This window comes from Topomyia yanbarensis, chromosome 2 (genome assembly GCF_030247195.1).
Source record: "Topomyia yanbarensis strain Yona2022 chromosome 2, ASM3024719v1, whole genome shotgun sequence".
Taxonomy (NCBI): Eukaryota; Metazoa; Arthropoda; class Insecta; order Diptera; family Culicidae; genus Topomyia; species Topomyia yanbarensis.
The window spans coordinates 191480435-191501717 of record NC_080671.1 but is presented as its reverse complement, the minus strand read 5'-3'; the positions used below and the strand labels follow the sequence as shown (position 1 = coordinate 191501717).

Sequence of the window (21283 nt, the reverse complement as noted above, 5' to 3'; positions counted from 1 at the left end):
CCCATTCACCAAGATGCTACGTCATTGATGCATGGCCCCTTAGAAACACAAATTGTGTTTTCATTTTCTGGAGCTAGCGTCAATCCAGCGCTAGTTTAGTCCTGTCACTCTAAGTTAATGCGGATTCTGATGAGAGTAGCTCTAAACGCCTTTCCAATAACTAATTCTCGAGTACTTTTTCAAATGGACGTAAGTAACATTGAGAGCCTCTCTTTGTTTACTTTCTCTTACGTTTATTACGACGTCATTACAACACTTTGTACGAATTTTCCAGTACATATCGAAAGCCGACGGTTTTTACTACAATATTATGCAAAGAGTAGAGTAGTAAATGTTGAAATGGCCGAGTAATGAACAGAAGAGAAAGACCTCAAAGAGAATCTCTCATTGTTACTTACGTCCATTTGAAAAAGTACTCGAGAATTCTATTTTGCCCACTACCGCACCGTGACGATCCCTACGCCCGGGTGACAACTATGGCAACTTTTGAAATCAGCAGTCAAAAAATACGCTGCAAAACATGCTCAGAATTTTCCGCCGAAATAGCAGTTTATCAGTCTAATTCACAGCCCACCAATCCACGCCACTTAATACCGTCTGATTGAGCGATACGATACTGTTGTCAACCATTTTTGGTAATCAACTCATAATCCATCACCAACCAGCATCAGGGTGGGTGTGTCAGTTATGAAATCAATGTCAAGGCCACTGCTAAAACAGACAGCACTTCAGTGCTTGTACCTGTTTCGCCATCATCGGTCTGGGGGAAGTTCGGAAATGGTGCACACTGTTCCACATGCGCGCAACATGCACTCTTCATTTATCGGCACGACTAATTTTTTGTGGTACTAAGCTGCAGTGCCAGCGCTTGCCTATATCGAAGCGAAGCAGAACATAACTACTCCGAAGATTATGGTCGCTTCGGTTGCGTAAAATAAATATCATGCTGTGAACCTGATAGAGTCCGAGGTGGACCGATTCAAGATTTAGAAGATAGAGCGGTTCGATTATGTATGGTGAATTTCCCCGTCTCGTGATGCCGAGTCTTGGATCTTGCGTGCAGAAATCTAACCAGTTTTGAGATCAGCAATCTAATGTATTTTTCGGGGGCTCGTTATGCAGGAATGACTTTAGTGTTTTTTTTAAAGTTCGCTTCTAACGGAAACTGAAAATATTGAGATGTTGCGATAGATTTACAATAGACTATTGCAGTAAGTTTGCTGTAATTACTTTTAAAAAACAAATCAATTTAATTAGATTGATCGACATGAGAGTTGTACAGTCCCTTCAAGGTTAATATGACAGGGTGATGAGCTTATTTTCGCCCTACTCATTTGAGCATATTAGTTGGAGCAGTGTTCTTTGTTCAATACATAGATTTTGTTCAAATAGTGAAAATGGAGGCTCTCGGTTCAATAATTTGCTTTGTTTCAAAAATCATGGAAGAGTAACACAAACAATTAAGTGATTGCAAAATTGTACCACCGAAAATGGAATGTATACCTATTAAGAAATAGAAGAATATTTACTATAATAAGGTTGCTGCAGATCTGGTCATATTTAATTTTATAAAACCTAAGCATCAACACCATTAAATGGATAATGAATTCAGGTGATCCCCAATATATTTTATAATAAATTCCGAGAAGTCGACTGCGACAAAATGTTTTACACTGACGGATCAAATCTCGATGGGTCCACTGGCTTCGGTATCTTCAACAATACTATCACCGCTTCATTCAAGCTCAATGATCCCGCTTCAGTTTACGTCGCAGAGTTAGCTGCAATTCAGTACACCCTTGGGATCATCGACACTCTGCCCACAGATCACTACTTCATCGTTTCGGACAGCCTCAGCTCTATCGAGGCTCTTCGTGCGGTGAAGCCTAAAAAGCAACTCCCGTATTTTCTGGGGATGATACAGGAGTCCTTGTGTACGTTATCTGAAAAATCTTATCAGATTACCTTTGTTTGGGTCCCCTCTCATTGTTATATCCCGGGCAATGAAAAGGCCGACTCATTACCAAAGGTGGGCGCATTAAATGGTGACATATACGAAAGACCAATCTGCTTCAACGAATTTTTTAGTATTTGTCGTCAGAGGACGCTCAACAGTTGGCAAACCTCGTGGAGCAACGGGGAACTTGGACGATGGCTACATTCGATTATCCCAAAGGTATCAACGAAGCCTTGGTTCGGGGGGATGGATGTGGGTCGGGATTTTATTCGCGTAATGTCCCGACTTATGTCCAATCACTACACCATGGATGCGCATTTGCGGCGTATTGGGCTTGCGGAGAGTAGTCTGTGCGCTTGTGACGAGGGCTATCACGACATCGAACACGTTGTCTGGGTATGCGCCGGGTATTGTGACGCCAGGTCTCAGTTAAAGGAATACCTTCGGGCCCGAGGTAGACCACCCAATGTACCAGTCCGAGATATGCTGGCAACTCGTGATTTCCCCTATATGTCCCTTATTTATACTTTCATAAAAACGATAAATATCCCAATTTAGCCCCTCTCTTTTATTTCTCGTTTTTAGAGTTTCCTCCTGCCTTGTGGAACCGATCAGCTCCAGAGTGCCACTATGTAACCGCCGTCGCCCTTACCACTTCCCCCTACATAGAAGGAAACTGAAGCGAGAGCGACTCGAGGTCCGATGACTTTTGAAGGATTCCCCGCGGGTCCGAAGAATACCATCCGCCAATCCGGTACTCGACGACTTACTAGACTGAGGCGCAAATTTGTTTCGCTGATCCCCCTTCCCCCCCCCCCCCCCCCGTTCGAGCGAAAGTTGCAAGTTTTGCTCTTTTTTCCCAGTTTCTCCCCTGTCCTTGATACAACTGCTGCTACACTGATGCGGAAATAAGCCACCCTCTGAATATCTTGACCAAGCATAAGTTTTAGTTAAAAAAATCAAATTAGTATTCTGTATTCCTAGTTTTAAGATAGCTATAATTTTTACTCTTTATTGAAACTCTTGTCCTCCATCTTGTAAATAGAATTGAATCCCTAGTTTTAAGATTTCTGTGAAGTTTCTCATAAATATTTGTTCCCCCTTTTGTGTACTAAACTATATTGTTAGTTTTAAGATAACCGTTAAATATTTCGTAAAATACTATTACTCCCCCTCTTGTATATCAAAGTGAATCCCTTGTTTTAAATTTTTTCATAAAAAAATCTTTTGGTCCTCTCTTGTATATTGAATCTTATTTCTAGTCTTAAGATAGCTGTAAACTTTTTTTTTTCCTTTGTAAAAAAATATTTCAACATTGTAACCTCCTAGTTTTAAGATATCCAAAATGTAAAAACATAAGCATTTGGCACCGCCAAGCTAACGCATTTGTGCCTATCAAATAAACGAAATGAATAAAAAAAAAATGGATAATGAATTGAAGTTAGAAGCTCGATATGAGTGACAAAGACAAAATCATCTATGCATTATGTACTTGGTTTTTGTTTCTTGAATCGATTTTGTCCGAATCCTATGTGATGTATGGGGTTATTCGATTTATGATCAGAGTTAAAAATATTCAAATTCATTGAATGAAAATTGATCATATTCAGCCGCATTCATTTTCAATATTCAGTGACGCAGCTGAAAACGTCAAACGAACAAACCGCCCATTCATCCATGCAGATTTTCATTCGTCTCCGATTATTACACGAAGCGACCGTGCAGCAACGAATCAAACGCATCAAAGTAGGCCCTGGCATAATGTAAGCGATGATGATTGTTGTTTCATATGCTTTATCTGCATTTGAAAACATTTTCCTAGATAATCAGTGAAATGAATATATTGTACGATATTCAACTGAATGAATAAGGATGGATATTTGATTGAATATTTTTTCTATTCACCGCGAGTGGTGTCAGGTTCATTTTCAGGCGTCATAAAAGAGCTTCGATTATTTTGAACTCTGTTTATGATACGATATTTAGTTAGTAACAGTTGTTTTCGAGCCATTTTTTAACTCAAATTTAAATTCTTCCACTTAATTTAGTAGCGGAGCAGGTCCTGGTTTTCGCTAATATTCATAGCGTTTGAAAATTTTGATTGTAACCTTGTTTCTGATAGCATACTTACTCCTCCACAAGGGACACTTGTTGGCCCGTAGCATGCGGTTGGCCGGTTTGGCCCCCGCCAAGAGCGTCAATAGTAGGGGACGCTGAAATCTTGATCTGTTTAATAACATAAATGATGAAAAATCAAAAAATACGTCATGATAGGAATGTAATTTCCATTTACACACTAAATTATTGTTCGAAAGTCGAATTTAAAACAGAAAGTCAATGTAAACAACAAAAAGCGCACAGCGGAGATTCTACTAGAGGTGCCAACAGTCTATACTGTGGCCCTTGCAGTCCCATTCAGATTTCTTCATAATAAATGGTGTTGTTCTCAAAAAGAATAGAATAAACAACAAAATTTTTAGAGTTGCACAAACCGAAAACGAAAATTTCAACTGTAAAAATTTCAAATTAAAATACAACGAACATTATTTAAAATTTTATCGCTTTTTCCCTTTTTCCTTTTTTTTATTGACCCAAGTGGGATAGCTATGTGGTCATAGCCAGTAAGGAAGCCCATTCATTGTTTGATCTCAAATTTATAATACTTGTGGAACCGTTTGCTTCGGTTTTGTGTATTTTTGCCGACTCTCAAGAGAAAAAATTACGCCTTGGAATCCGCCTATAGTTTTTGGGAGCGGTAAAAGATGTCTCAAAATGGAAATCTTCCTGAACCAAGAGAGTACAACGATTTATCGTAGTGAATAACGTAGCTCTTTGCATTATTTCTGGTAGAGGTACTAAAAGCGTTTTTGGGGAACCCTTCACATTCCTTGGACACTGTTTGTACGCGGGGCATGGTAATGTGGACTCCCATCACAATTGGCACGCACAGAAAAAAATATTTTGTAATTTTAAGTTTATTTTCATGCACATATTTGGAGCATGAATATAAATACTATTTTTACCATTTTTTTTGTTAACCATTTTTGTTAACGACCTATTGAGTCAATTTGTCAACAGTTGTTACGGCATTTAATTAGCAAGGGACTGGAAGGTGAAGTATATTTTTCAATATTTAGAGCCATAGTACTCAAGGGAGAGCAAGGAGTTGAAGAGAGAAAGTTTAGAAAAGCGTGGAACCAACAGAATGACGTAAGAAGTTACTTTACGCTTGTCCGGACATGCCGTAGACTCAGGTGATTCACATTTCTAATGCCAAAAGACCCTGACTCCTACAGTAGCAGACAAAAGATTAAGTCGCCGGTGAGCTCTAAGCTTGCATATATGATCCTTCCACGCTTTTCTAAACATTCTCCCTTCAACTCCTTGCTCTCCCTTGAGTACTATGGCTCTAAATATTGAAAAATATACTTCACCTTCAAGTCCCTTGCTAATTAAATGCCGTAACAACCATGAATATAAATGTAAAATTAAGTTCCACCACAAATACACACAACTTGTCATGCTTTCTTCGACAAATTTTATTATAATTTTACACGTGGTATGAAAATAACAGTTTCTTTAAACGGAAAACCAATGCACTTCGATGTATTTTTATCCGAATACTGCTGTACAATAAATGACATGTAATATTACACGAATGAATGAGTAAAATTCTATGCTGTTTGATGCTTCAATTGATTTTAACGTAATTTTCAATCAAATTTTTGATTCAAGCTTTGTATGTTTACATTCGTATTGATTTACATGTCGTTTAAATTTCATTATTTTTTGGTGCGCACTTTTCAGCACTCCCATTGTTCTCTGCGCAATCGTCACACCAAACCTTATTTCTATAATTGCGCAGGTGCGCGAACAAACAACCGAACAGGCAGACGGTCCTTTTCGAAGAAAACACAATTAAATGCAACGCAATGACGCCAAAGTTTACCCGACACGAGTTAGAAAAGACACACCATTTCGTCCACCGTCCACTGCAATTGCAGTTCAAATGCTTCGCTCATTAGAATAACCAATCCCGTGCTTCAATAGATACATTCATGACAAAGTTGAATCAGTGACTACACCGTCAATCTCACCTTTGTAAGCGGACATGTAGATACTCGTGTGCCTTTAAAATGGTTTACAATATCGCCTTAAAGTCATAGGGAAAGTTACAAAAAAAATTGTGGGTCTTTTGAAAAATCTACTGTTGTTGATGGAGAAATGCGAGAAACTTATGAAAAGGTAATAAAATAAAATAATTGTATTTTTAAAATCAAGTTTAAAATATCTCGATAACTACTACATTTCAGAAAAATTTTGTTGTGAGCATTTTGATTTAAAATAGCGTTTAGAATCATATTCACAAAGAAAATTATATTTTGACTGCAAATAGTATGTATTACAAAAATATGTTCAAAGCTGTTGTTAGGAAAACTTTTATATTGAACGCTTCCCTATGATCCAAACTCACTACAAAGTTTGTTTCACGTTTTTAAAACAATAAACATTGGATTGTTGACATTTTATAATGGGGTAACGCAAATAACATTTAAAAAGGGCATTGTTTTTGTTTGAGCGAAATTCCAAATATCTCGACAACTATCACATTTTGGAAGATTTTTGTTAAATGTATTTTGAATTAGAGTTGTATTTAAAATTGAATTCTGGTATAACATGAAACCCTCAAAAAGGCGAGCTAAACTTGTGACTTCAAGAAGCATCGCTCCCAAGATCCAATGAAATCGAAAGCCTCTTTTTTCGCTTTATCAGTGAGAGAATCGTAAGACCGAAAACGCCCGATCATTCGTATTTTAAATTACAAGTTCATTGAAACTAGAGAACTGTAAATAGCCGGGCTTCTGAGATCCCTTGCTTTTTTGAGGGTTAAGAACATGTATAAAGTTATTGATAGTAAAACTGTTTACCGGTAAGTTCTCCATCATGCAATCAAATTCCAAATGATTCTTTTCTCCTTAAGTTTCTACGTAGGACTACGTCTTTGTTTTCGATATGGGGGTGCCCTTTGCAAATGTTTACAAAAATTATATGTAGCGAAAAGTGGTCCAATTTTAAACGCATATAATTCAGCCATCTCACCATAAATTTTCAAAATTTTTGCACATATCGCTCCGAAATACTTCTAAGAATAGATTGCAATAGATAAACCCAAAGATTTTTTATATCATGGCATTAAAAATTTAAATAATGTACAACCTAGTCAAAATATCGCGCATTTGCACACAAAAGATAACGCTTCCCTAATCCGGTTAGACAGATTTGTGTACCTAGCGCACTACGCTTCTATGAATGACGTCATCATCGACTATTTGAAGAACGGATTTGGCCGGACAAGCTCAGTTTCCTGTTGAACGGTAGGCAGAGCAGATCACTGCGCTACGTGTTTTCACAGCCAGTGTAGCTGGGTTAGAAGTCCGTTACACTGTCTGTGCCTGTGGAGGTACGCTATCCAGTGCTGTCCAACACGCGACTGAGCTTGTCCGTTCAAACACTATGCTTTCTTTTGTGCTGTGCTCGTTTCCAGCACACTTTTATGTACAATCTCGTACACAATTGTTCGTACACAAAATCACTTGTACATTCGAACTCCATTTGCAAACACGGTTAACATAGTGTCGTGGTACTAGTTGTCTCTTTCGCTCTACCCATCATCATCAGTGTTAACTCATTTTGCTTTGTGCACTTGTATGTGTATTGTGTAACCTGCATGATAGCAATCTGTAAGATTGTTTTCAATTCTTGTATATTTATAGTTTCGATATATGATTAAGACCACTGCATTCGCTACATTTGTATGCGTACTTTAGGAAAGTTACAATAATGGCAAAGTATAACTAAAAAGCTTGGTCTATACATGAAATGTGATTATATTGTCTAAAATTTGATTTTTCTTTACTGGTCCGGGTTTTTTACCACACAATCGAAAAGTTTTTCCAATTTTTAAAAGCTGATCTTGTGCTATACAGATTTAGTTCCAGACATTAGATCGGACACAGTTTTCTGTATACTTTCTTCAGATTTTCTCAAATAAGTTTAATCGGATTCGATCACCCACTACAAATGAAATGACCTGATAACCAAGGAGGTTTGGTTCAATATGTAACATTCGATGTTGATTGGTTGTGCTTAAACTATACGTAAGCAATATATTTGATTTATTATTACTCGAAATGTACTAAGAAAATAAAAAAAATTACATTAAGTAGTATAGTCCTACGTCTACAGCTCGTGCAACCCCATAGGGCTGTCCCTTGTAGTTTTTATATTGAAAATCTTAACTGTCGAAGAAAAATATCTATTCAAATCGACCTAATTCGAAGATTATCATCTCATTATTGAAAACTAAAAATACTACACATTTTAGGTGTCTATGGGTGAAATGGGTCGAAAAATAATTATAGGGGCTATTAAGACCGTGGGGGTAATTCGGACCCCTCGATTTCTCAGTAAATCGTAAGATTTTCTGACTGTCATATATTCGTTGAAACGCTATTGTAGAACATTAATTTTGACAGCTGAATCTAATTATTTGGTTTTTTAGAAAGGAGATACAACTTGTTTCATTTTTTTGCCAACCTCAAAACAAAAATCACTAAAATGGGGAAACCGTGATTAAAGCAACAAATAAAAGTGAAAAAAATGAAAGGTAAATATTTTAGACAACTTGAGGTTTTTATTCTATGGAATGATTTTTGTTAGGGTAAAAACACATATATTTTCAAAACGCGCACCACTTTTGTGTGAAATGAGCGTACGGGGCTATTCGGACCCCCTATTCTATCAAACACCGTTCAACGGCTTGCGGCTACGCAGCCGATTGCACACGCCACAACAAAGAAAATACATGATGCGCCAATAGATAGCTGTGACCAACTTGGTAAAGTTTTTGTAACGCTATTTATTTTTTTGCTTTTTAAGGAGTTTCTCTAATAAATATTTCATAGAAAAATATAATTCAATTGTAGAAAAACTAAAAAATGACGTTCTGAATTGCCCCGTAGGGAGGTCCGAATTACCCCTACATTGTAAAAGGATAGAAAAACGCAGAGTTTTGCAAATCGCCACCTAGCGCTGCCATGGAGTGGTGCAAATGAACTTTTATGGCACCAAAATGTAGCTCAGGTTTCAAACTAACAATTAGGACCTTCGACCGATTAATTTTTTCGCATCTATCCACTTAAAAGGGCGATTTGCTAAGGTAGGTCCGAATAGCCCCGGGTTCCCCTAAATAATAATAATTGATAACAATAAATGAAGAAAAACATAGCTACATTAACATTGTAGGGTCAATTTAAGCTTTTGGCCGGTAGTGTATGTCCATACAAAGCTTGATAAAATATCAAAATTACCTTAAGGGACCGAAACAAGAATAAAAATATTTTTGAAAAAAAAAATTAACCCTAGAACGTTGCACTGGGGTACAAATGTACCCCACGCCATCTATGGAACCGTGTGAAGACAAAAATTCGGTTTTTGTCGACCTGGGACCCTAAGCATAATTCAATTTAGAGTTCCTAGTAAGGGTAGGAAAAGGTGGTATAGCCAGTTTGCTTATAGCCTTCGTGGAAGCATGTGTCAAAGTTGGCGTGAGGTACATTTGTACCCCACTGTACGGTTGCTGTTAGCGTTTCGTCAGTCAGCTGTCAGTTCAAATGTAACTCGTGACAATACCAGTTTAAATAGTGGTTGTTTTACTACGTAAGTAACAATTAGTTTTATATAATCGTTTTTAATAATTTATTCAATAAATTTAATTTAATTTTGAAGTTGAAAAAAAATCGTTCCCATGTTGCCTGATTTTTATTGTTTTATTGTTCAGTTTTTCAAAAAATGGCTCGCAAGTATAATTTGCATGTTACTATGTTTTAATTGTCGCAAGGTTCTACTGTATCGATTTTGTTGGCTATTTTCGGCAAATTTGAGACTAAGAGAAACGAAAGCAAATGAAATTGAAAGACGGATAGGTATTCTAGAGCGAATCAGTTATAAACTTAGAACGGAAAACTAGAACTAGGCAGGCTCATATGGGCATGATCGAAAGGAAATATGAAGAATTTTTTGCCTTCTGCAGAGTAGGAGTTGGGCGTTCCACCCAAGTCTACCGCATGGTCTATGGTAGAACATAACTCATCATCATGTTTTACCGCCGACGCCGGCAGGTCCGAAGTTACGAGTTGAAGAGTGCAATCACACAGCAAATTCCCATATAAACTGAAATGAAAAATTTTCAAAATCAAATTTGTATTTTTGATGCCAAATGACTTTAAAATGCATGAAACATTGAGATGTTTGACAAAAATTGACTTCTTTGGACTTTGGTACATTTTTGCCTTTCTCATATAGAAAAGTTATGCAATCACTCTAAAAATCGACAATCATACCGGCCTAGAGGGAGTATGCAGTGAGGGGTTGCTACTTTGAAATTAAAACTAGTTTAAAATTTCTTAACAAGTTGAAAATTTTCGGCAGGACCCGGACCTTCCGGATCTTTCTTCATGATCCGCCACTGGTTTCAAGCGATGTTTCAGTATCACATAGTATCTCAAGATCGTGGCTGTCGATCCATTGTATGTATGTGCAAATCGTACTGAACGTGTAATATTCATTTCCACCATTATATTGAACATAACCAGTCATGGAATCGTAGTCTGGACAAATGAGACAAGCACAATTGCATCACTAGGTGGATTAAAACAGGTTTTTATTTTGGTAATGCGTCGAGTTGAGACGAAAACGTAATATGGTTAAAAACGAGGATAACACTTTCCGAATATAAAGAGAAATTTATGAAAAATAACGATTTCCATTCGATTCTAGCAGGTTCTGATCGATTTTGATGAGCATTTGATTTTTGTTGTATGACCAATTGTATGTATAGGTCAAATGTTTAAAAACGGTAATTTAAGGTTAAGATAACATCATTTTGAAACCGCCAATTTCGGAGGTTTAGTATCTTCGATGAGTTTTACAAACGTTAAACAGCGCATCATTTGATAAAATAATTTTGGCGGTATATCGTCCAAGAAGTATTTATGGTGAATTTTCTCAGGTTAATATTCATGACTACAATAAAGTCTTAACAAATTCGCTAAAGACACGAACTCTGTTACTATTTTCTGAAAAATTAATTCTGCATAATTTTTCAAAAATTACGGTTTCGGAATTATGTCGTTTGGACAGTATGATCGATTTTCACCAAACCCCCACCAAACCGAATATCTGGCTACGCCACTGATTTCAAGTAAGTAGAAACAAATTCTTTCTACACTCGTTCAAAAGAAACTTCTTCGAATGCTGCATATCTATTATAACACATTGAAACCCCGATTTTATCAGCCAAATATGAACATATGTTTGATGGGCTCTAGCAGACGAGCAAGACTGAATTCGAGTAAATCCTTTCTTGAGCATGTTTTCCTTATCATGAAGATATGCGAAAATAAAAAGTTCATCATAATCAGAAATAGTTATCAGACTACATCAAGGGACGAGAAGAATATTTTAACAGCTTCAGTTTATTATAAGGAAAAAAAATTGCCCGATTTAGTCAATGTCCCCATTTTGTCAGCCTAAAATACACCATGAGACTGATAAAAATGGGTCTTTATTGTATGTATTTTTTGCTGTGTTTCACATTAATAGGTACATTTAATTTTTTTTTCTACACAATATTACGAAAGGTTATTAAACAATTTTTCCTAATAAGTTTGTGAAAATTATAAACTATTTGAAATTTTTTAATAGTTTTATTTTTTATTTAACCGTGATTTTTTAATAAATAGTGACCATCACTTCACAACGTAGTCTATTTTTCATGGCTTGCGGTGAGCACGATCTCTCGAATTGCTGAACTGAAAATTATGGAATAGAAATTAATTTTTGGTATTCTTTACAGATTTAACTCGCCGCGCAGATAGCTCTGAATTAGACCCGCTGGTGCCCTAAGGCGATTTCGCTAGATTTTCAGAGCACTGTGCACCCAGTGCATTAACGCAAGTGACGGAAGGTTATCGAAAAGTTTCGTGAAAATGAAAATTCCAGTAATGATGATGATTTTCCCAAACGGTTCGTTTTCGTGAGGTTTTTATTTGTTCTTTGGCATTAGGATTAGCGTTAATAATTCAAATCAAGGATACTACTGGGAAGTCACCTTTAGAAAAAGTCGATGTCGAAGTAAAATTTGGAACTAAGCACGCATGCACTTCAGAGATAGCGTGATATCAGGAGCTGCGATTTCATTTCAACGCTTTTTTGTGAAAAGTGTAAGTAGGGGTTTGCCCACTACTCGGGTTCTTGTTTGCCCGGCGTACCCTTCTTTTCAGGGCGGCCTAGGTGCTCCTACCGGAATTTCGGATTTTCGTACAATAACAAACAAAAAGAGGAAAAAACAAATAAATTCTAACTTTACCGTTTATTCTCCCGAAACTCTCCTCTGCTGGTCGTTCCTTACGGTCTGCTGCTGATGACGGCGGGAAGGCGACGGTTTTTTCCGACCGGCCGGGACTCCAACGGCCGAGTTCTCCTGCTGGTATCGTTGGCTGCTCCGGCAGCGGTCCTTTGCAATTAGCCAGGGAGGTGAGCAAGGCTCTTTTGTTGGAACCTCCCTAGCGACGGGGCGAATAATCGCCGGGTCCACTCACTCCCCGTGAATGGCCCAGGTAGGTTCCGCAGTAACCTACCTCAGGGGGAACCTTTGTCCGCCCTGCTTCGTTCTCCTTTACGATTAACTGTGGAGGAGAGCTAGGCTCGTTCGGCTAATCCTCCACAGTGAGAACGGCACTGGTGTTACCTGGGTCCTTTTTGGTTAGCCGAGGAAGCGAGTGGCTCCTTGGTATTTAGCTTCCTGTTTCGGCGACCGCACACCAGGACTTTTCCGAATGCCCGGACCACAAACCGATACACTGACGGCTTTAATTTGCCGTCGCACGCGCGCACTGCACTTTTATCACGGTGGCGGGAAACTGTCCCGAAAAAAGAAATACGGTTTTTCGAACGTCTGTTCGTGGCTGTGGTCCGTCACTATCTAAAAAAACTCGATGGCCGCCTTCCTCATTCGACCCAAAACAAACACCAAAACCAGCACCAAAAAAACGTACCGCCGCATAGCTGTCATCACCTATGCGCAGCATAGCCAGTACCCTTATTTCAGCAGCAGGAGAGCGGTGGCCTATATAAGCCCTATGTTATTTATACATAAATATGAAACAAAATTTTCTACACCTATCTAGACCAACAGAATCGTTCACAAAAGCTAAAACAAACAAAATTTACGAGAAAAAGTGAACGATCATAAGGAACAGTGGTGAGCATTATGTTACATAAACAATGCACTCTACGGAGAGAGTACGTACAAATAGGTATATTTTCACCCAGTGCTAAATTGTTACCCTGACGGGTTACAAAAGGGCGATACTTACAAATGTAAACATAAGACTTTTTTCATACATGCGAATGAGGGCTTTGAAACGCAACAAATTAACCTAAAAATTTTGATTCTACGATATTGACTTCTTTGGACTTTGCTTTCTTAAACTACAGCAAAAAATACAACGGGCGAAACTGTATTTTTGTTTGTTTATTTAAAGTTTCGCCCTCCACGCTCCATGCAAACAAACAGGGCGACACTTTTTTTGCTAGCAGTTTAGAGGCGAAACTGTTATTTTCGTATTTTTTTAGGATTATCAAGCTGATACCAGCTGTAAATAGTAACAATGATCGCTATTGAAAAAACACGGACGAAATCGGTGGTGTAGAACGGTAGTTATTGTAAAAAACGTAAGGGCGATACTTCAATGTTGATAAGTGGGACCGAAAAAGTAAACAATCGCCAAAGGGGCGATACTATTATTTTGTCAATTTCAATAGCAAAAACAAATTTTAATTTAATAATTTCAAATACTTTATGAAGTTTTGGGTTTCGATCACTGAATCATGCAATCTAGGATGTAAAAACACAATGGTTCTTAAATATGAAATAAAACCAAGTCTGGAAATATTCACTGTTGATTTTCTTTGAATGGTATCACTGCTAGTATCGCCCTTTTCAAGAAAAAAGCGTTGATTTCTTAGTTCTCAGTCGCGTTGGAAATTTGAGTAAAGTATAAACTTCAAATCGATTTTTTTGTCTCAGTACAATATATAACCCCTTTAGGAAAATTCAGTTTTCCCACCACAATTCAGATATTTTATTAACAGAGCATTAACAATAATTCGTTGGTATGTCTATTTTATGGGCCATTTTTCGCTTTCCCATTGATTTGGTTTGAGATTTCTAGCACTGATGTTGTCCTATGCTGATTTGAGCGATTCTCTGAGTCCTGCAACTATCCCATGTAGTATGTGTTATCAAAAACTCCGCGAAACATCAAGTTCTAAATGTTCTCAAACGATATAATATCCGAAGAGAGTGATAAGAGTTATAAGAAATGTCTCATCACACTGTTAGCTGGATTAAAAACGTTTTTTTTGTTCAAACCAATTTATGCATCATTGATTCAATAAATTCCGTACATTTACTTACACAGCTGTTTTCACAATTAAAAAAAAAAAGAAAAAGATATGCATTTTTATCTGCGAAAATTACGATCAAGCGCTTTTGTACCCCAGTGTAACGTTCTAGGGTGAAAAACGCAAGTGCAACGTTCTAGGGTTAAGAATCCAATAGAACACGTTATAACCACTAATAGAATTCGGCGCTTGGCCAAGCCTCCCCGTGTTCCCCTACATTGTTACTATCAGTTTTGTTTTTCCAAACAAAGCAAAGATCTTGATGCCCGTTTACGCATAATTCATCGATTGTGGATCGAGTTATAATTAACGAAAAGGCTGTTATCCTGCCTAATAGGATTAAATAGGCAAAACACCCTATCATTAGTTCAAGCACTTTCGGCTGCTTTTTCTGCTTTACACGTGCGATCTGGCTCTTCGGAGTGATGGAATGAATGGGCAAAGCGACCTGCCGCGGTAGTACTGAATGAAATCGTTTTTTGCAACAGTTGGCCTGCCCTCGAGGCAGTAGGAGTGTTTTCGCTTCGCTTCGTGATCGAGTCTCAGGAGAAGGAATATTATTTTGCATGGATGTACTGCCGAAAAAAATAAATGCAGATTATTAACGTGACACGACCAGTCGACCGATGGCCGCTGACACTCCGACCATTTTGGTGCGTCACTCGCCGATCGGATGTATATAAGCCATTGGTGAACTCTTGGTCGGCACAGTTCAGCGAGATCTTTCAAACAGACCATTCACTTAAGTTACCGTGACTAGGATCTGACTAGAGTTCAAAGCAGTTAGACGATGGCATTCAAAGTAACAAAAATATTTTATGATTTTTTTTGATATATTCCAATAATTTGTTTTGTGATATTTTAGTTCCTCGCAGTTTTCGCTCTTCTGGCCGTTGCCAGCGCCCAACACTATGATCCACATTACTATCAGCCACAGTATCAAGCACCAACCCTGGTCAAGACTGTCCAGCCAGCCATCGTTAAGACTATTCAGCCAGCTCTAGTCAAGACCGTCAAACACATTGAATATCCAGATTCACCTGCTCAATATCAGTTCCAGTACTCAGTGCACGATGAACATACCGGTGACATTAAGAGCCAACAGGAGGAACGTAACGGTGATGATGTGAAGGGACAGTACACCTTAATCGATGCCGACGGTCACCGCCGGATCGTTGACTACACCGCCGACGAGCATAACGGATTCAATGCCGTCGTTCGTCGTGAACCACTGGAGGGACACAAGATCGTCAAGACTTTGGCACCGGTGGCCAAGGTTGTTGCTCCAATCCCAATCGCCAAGGTGTACAGTCCAGTTGCTAAGGTGCACTATAGTCAGCCTGAACCCGCCCCACAGGTGCACTACAGCCATCCAGAACCACACTACTCGCATTACTAGACGAATTCGATAGGCCATAATTAGCAATGATCATTCAACTCATTCTGAAACTATGATTTGCCAGATCCTCATCTCTAGCAGTACCTCACTCTCACAAACTAGTATAATTATACTTTATTGTAAATAAACGAAATTATGAAAGAATACTTGTATAAACATGAAAGTTCGTCTTTATTTTATTTAAGTTCATCCCTAAAGTGAATCTTGTTTTTAACGGAAATCCACTTATCGACCAGGTTGCATATTCTCGAAAGATCCGTGTGGTAATTTATCGAATGGTGGCATCAAATTCTACTGGAACTCTGTTCTTTAATTTTTTTAATTTAAAGGAACGTCAAACTACAACCATAGCTATAGAATTCTCGAAGACTGGCCTCCTTTCGGAATGTTTTCTGTAGAAGTTTTTCTGTTTCAAAGTTTTCTTGTGACGTACTCTATTTCAATAATAATGCAGATTAGCATTTTTTTAGTTTTTCAGCTTTTTTCTGTGCGTAATTCAGTGCGAATTTCCGTACGAAATTCCGTGCAACATTTCGAAGGAAATCCAGTGCGAAGTTCCCTGCGAAATTTCGTGCGAAGTTCCCTGCGAAATTTCGTGCGAAATTTCGTGCAAAATTCCATTCGATATTTCGTGCGAAATTCCGGGCAAAATTCCATTCGATATTCCGTGCGAAATTCAATGCGAAACTCCGTGCGAAATTCCGCAGGAAATCCCGTGCGAAATTTCGTGCGAAATGTTGTGCGAAATTCCTTGTGAAATTCCGTGCGAAAAATGGTGTAAAACTCCGTGCGAAATTTGGTGTGAAATTCTGTTCGAAAGTCCGCGCAACGTTTCATGCGAAATTTCATGTGAAATTTTTTGCGAAATTTCGTGCGAGATTCCGTCCGAAATTCCGTGCGAAATTTTGCCGAAATTCCATGTGCAATTCCGCGCGAAATTCTGTGTGAAATTCCGTGCGAAATTCCGTACAAAATTCTGTTGGAAATTTCGTGCGAAATTTGGTGTGAAACTCCGCACGAAATTTAGTGTGAAACACCGTGCGAAATTCCGTATGAAATTCCATGCGCAATTTCGTGAGAAATTCTGTGTGAAATTCCGTGCAAAATTTGGTGTGAAAATCCGTGCGAAATTTGGTGTGAAATTCCGTGCGAAATTTGATGTTTAAATTTGTGCGAAATTCCGTGCGAACTTCCGTGTGAAATTCCGTGTGAAATTCCGTGCGAAATTCCGTGCGAAATTGGTGTGAAATTCCGTGCGGAAAGTCGTGTGAAATTCCGTGAGAAATTCTGTGCGAAATTTCGTGCGAAATTCCATGCAAAATTCCATGCGAAATTCCATACGAAATTCCGTAGGAAATCCCCTAGGAAATTCCATGCAAATTTCTGTGCGAAATTCCTTGTGAAATTCCGTGCGAAATTTAGTGTGAAATCCCGTGCGAAATTCCGTGCGAAATTTCGTGCGGAATTCCGTGCCAAATAATTTGCGAAATTCCGTGAGAAATTTCATGCGAAATTCTGTGCGAAATACCGCGCGACGATTCATGCGAAATTTCAAGTGAAATTTTTTGCGAAGTTCCGTGCGAGATTCCGTTCGAAATTCCGTGAGAAGTTCCATACGAAATTCCGTAGGGAATGCCCTACGAAATTCCATGCAAAATTCCGTGCGCAATTCCGTGCGAAATTTCGTGCGAGATTTTGTGCGAAATTTTGCGCGGAATTCCGTGCGAAATTCCGTATGAAATTCCGTGCGAAGTTTGGTGTGAAACTCCGTGCGAAATTTAGTGTGAAATCCCGTGCGAAATTCCGTGCAAAATTCCGTGCCAAATTAATTGCGAAATTCCGTGCAGAATTTCATGCGAAATTCCGTGTTAAATTCCGTGCCAAATTCCGTGCGAAATATCGTGCAAAATTCCGTGCAAAATTTCGTGCGAAATTTCGTGCAAACTTCCGCGCGAAATTTCGTGCGAAATTTCATGCGAAATCCATGTGAAATTTCGTGCAAGATTCCATGCGAAATTCCGGTCGAAATTCCGGGCGAAATTCCGTGCGAAATTCCGTACGAAATTTCGTGCGAAATTCCGTGTGAAATTTGTTTGCAAAATTTCATGCGAAATTCCACGTGAAATTCCGTGCCAAATTTCATGCGAAATTCCGTACGAAATTTCGTGCGTAATTTAGTGCAAAATTCCATTTGATATTCGTGCTGAATTTCGCGCGAAATCCGTGCGAAATTTCGTTCGAAATTCCGTGCGAAATTTCGTCTGAAATTTCGTGCGAAATTCCATTAGAAATTCCGTGCGAAATTCTGTGCGAATTCTGTGGGAAGTTTCGCGCGAAATTCCGTGTGAAATTCCGTGCGAAATCTTGTGTGAAATTCCGTGTGAAATTTGGTGTGAAATGTCGTGTGAAATTCGTCAACCAGATTAAGTTTGTTCAAGCTTATTAAACATTTTATTCGCCATTGTAGTTGCATAATTCCGTACAGTACTTTTGAAAAGCATTGATTAAGTTTATTTGTGGAAGCAGTGTTTCAAACTAAAACCTGTTTTAATCCACCTAGCGGTGCAATTGTGCTTTTCTCAATCATGAACACGAGAATTTTTTAGTAGCTTATCTTTATTAAAAGGTTTCAAATGTATACATTACAATTTTATTATACATGACTTGAGAACTATATCGGTCATTCCACGAGAAGTGATCAAAAAAAGGTGCAAACTTGAAATCGACCTTCACGGATTTAAGCAAAATTTGGCGGAATTGTTCATCTAGGGCCAATTTATAAAAACCCAAATTTTTTCAGTCTATTCTCAACCACCAAAGGCATCAGTCACAATACCAGTCAGTGTGCTCTCTGCTGCTACCCAAACCAGCGTGCTTTGTCTGAAGAACAAAGGGAACCGTTACTATTATTCTATCAAAATGACTGAGTCTCGACAACAAAATGTGATTCTTCGGGCCAACACAGTGGCCATTGACTTCCGGTCTTTCCGCATAAGACCGAGTATTGGTGATGTGGAACATTTGCTGAAGGAGAAAATGCAGCTTCGGTTTTCAGACGTCAGTTTCATTCAGTTGGAGCACGTCAGACACGCGGTGCTGATAACGTTCAACAAATTCGCCCAGGTAAAAAGATTCATTTCGCAAAACAACTTGAAACACGTTCTGGATTGTGACACCACAAAAATCAAGATCCCTGTGTATATGGATAACGGAAACGTGGAAGTTAAATTACATGATTTGACATCACGTACTTGCAAAATAGCCATTAAAAGATTCATGTCGTATTTCGGAGAAGTGGAATCAATCACGGAGGATACGTGGAGGAACTACTTTTCAGGTATTTCAAATGGTGTTTTTGTGGTGAGAATGCGGGTAGACCAACCCATTCCCTCTTACCTGCAGTACACAACAGAAGGGGGTGATACCATTATACAGCGAACTCTATGTACATATCAAGGACACACTAACACGTGCCAGTTCTGTGAACAAACGGCACATTACGGACAACCCTGCCCAGAAACCGCTAATAAAAGCTCATCTACAGAAACAAATACCAACATTCAGTCTCCAATATCAATCCGTGAGCCACAAACGGTTGCCAAATTTGTGGCTGCTGTTCAAGCAATAATGACAACTGCGAAAGCCGCGTCAAGTACCACAACTTCAACAGCTAATTCTAGCAACGAGGGAGCTACTAGCAATGACGGAGGGTTCACGGTCGTGACCCGAAAGGGAAAGAAGTTAGGAACAACACCTGATCGCGAACATCAAGGCAGTAACCCCGATGATGACCCGAACATGTGCGAAGACGACAAAGATACAAATGACCCCCATGATATAGTTGACGTGAATGCAAGGATTTCCCCGACACGAAAACAGATCTCCGCGCGCAATGGCAAGTCGCGCGCACGGGATCTATCTTAACATTAATTGTTTATTTTTATTGTTTACATCATGTAAATATATAAAAGACCAACGGCTCCGTGAAGCTAACGCCTTGAGCCGTGCCAATTAAACGAATTAAAAAAACCCTCATTTTTGTGTCAATTGAACTACTCCTCGGGTCATGGGAGCACCCCCCGTTTTGACAAATTGCCAAAACCCTTGATTTTCTTTTGATCATATCTCTGGTTCTATTGACTCTAGAATCAAACCGCTAGATGGCTTTTGAAGAAAATTATTCAAGGAGTTTAGAAAAAATATAAAAAAAATTTGGCCGCAGTGCTGCCAACTATGCGATTTTTTCAGATAAATATTAAAAAAAATTTCTCTCAATACATATATTTTCATTTTGAAAATTCTAATGCTTCAGACATTTTTACATAAGAAACACTTATAATCTCAGTATAACTTGAGCGCATCCTGAGATACACAGGTTTCAAGGGAAAAACTCGCATTTTCTCAAAAGGAAATGTACTATTCGCATGACGATTCGACAAGATTGAGTTCAGCTACATAGGTCTACACCAGGGCTCATGCCTAAGGCCTCTTCTATACAATTTTTACGTCAATGACATCGATGAATGTCTTGACAATTCCTGTACGCTTAGACGACGGAGTGGTTTCTGTTACGGGATCCAAAGCTGTTGACCTACAAGAACCATTGAAGAATACCTTGGACAATTTGTCCCCTTGGGCTAGTAAGCTGGGTATCGAATTCTCTACGGAGAAAACTGAGCTAGTCGTATTTTCTAGGAAGCGTGAACCAGCACAACTACAGCTTCTATTAATGGGTCAAACTATCATTCATAACTTTACAGCAAAATATTTAGGGATCTGCTTCGACTCGAAAGGCACCTGGGGATGTAACATTAGGTATCTGTAAAGGAAGTGCCAACAAAGGATCAATTTTTTCCGTACACTAACAGGAACATGGTTAGGCGCCAACCCAGGCAACCTTGTTAGGTTGTATCAAACAACGATACTGTCGGTAATGGAATACGGATGCTTCTGCTTTCGCTCCGCTGCGAAAATACATTTCATCAAACTCGAAAGAAATCAGCATCGTTGTTTGCGTATCTTCTTAGGGTGCATGCAGTCGACGCATATGATGAGTCTAGAAGTTTTTTCCGGCGCTCTCCCTCTGAAAAATTGGTTTTAGGAACTCTCATATCGATTGCTCATTCGATGCGATACCTTGAATCTATTAGGGACCCTTACACGTGCAATAAAAGTTTCATTACTAAGTAATGACATTCCTGGAATTGTAAGAGAATTTCGTTACTACTCGCCTTACACGATCATTAAAAGTGACATTACTGCGCAGTAATGACATCATTAACATCTCGTGGAAGGGGTTGGTGATTGAAAAGTTTGCGAGGGTTGTCGAGCTAAATTCTCAAACCCGTTTCATATTCCTGTACTTTGATTACACGGCGCAGAACATCAACCCTTCTTCT

The 21283-nt window shown here is 38.7% G+C and overlaps 2 protein-coding genes across 2 annotated transcripts in view; one reads left to right on the top strand and one right to left on the bottom strand.

Moving 5' to 3' along the window:
* The window catches only part of LOC131682501 (thioester-containing protein 1 allele R1-like), a 244953-nt gene that overhangs the window by 49145 nt on the left and 174525 nt on the right, over window positions 1-21283 (bottom strand). The gene's annotated exons all lie outside the window — the stretch shown is intronic.
* Window positions 15204-15917, top strand: LOC131682504 (larval cuticle protein A2B-like). Its single transcript, XM_058964021.1, has 2 exons — window positions 15204-15287; window positions 15351-15917. Exons 1-2 carry the CDS (start codon window positions 15276-15278, stop codon window positions 15882-15884), a joined length of 546 nt encoding a protein of 181 aa, XP_058820004.1. The 5' UTR covers window positions 15204-15275; the 3' UTR covers window positions 15885-15917.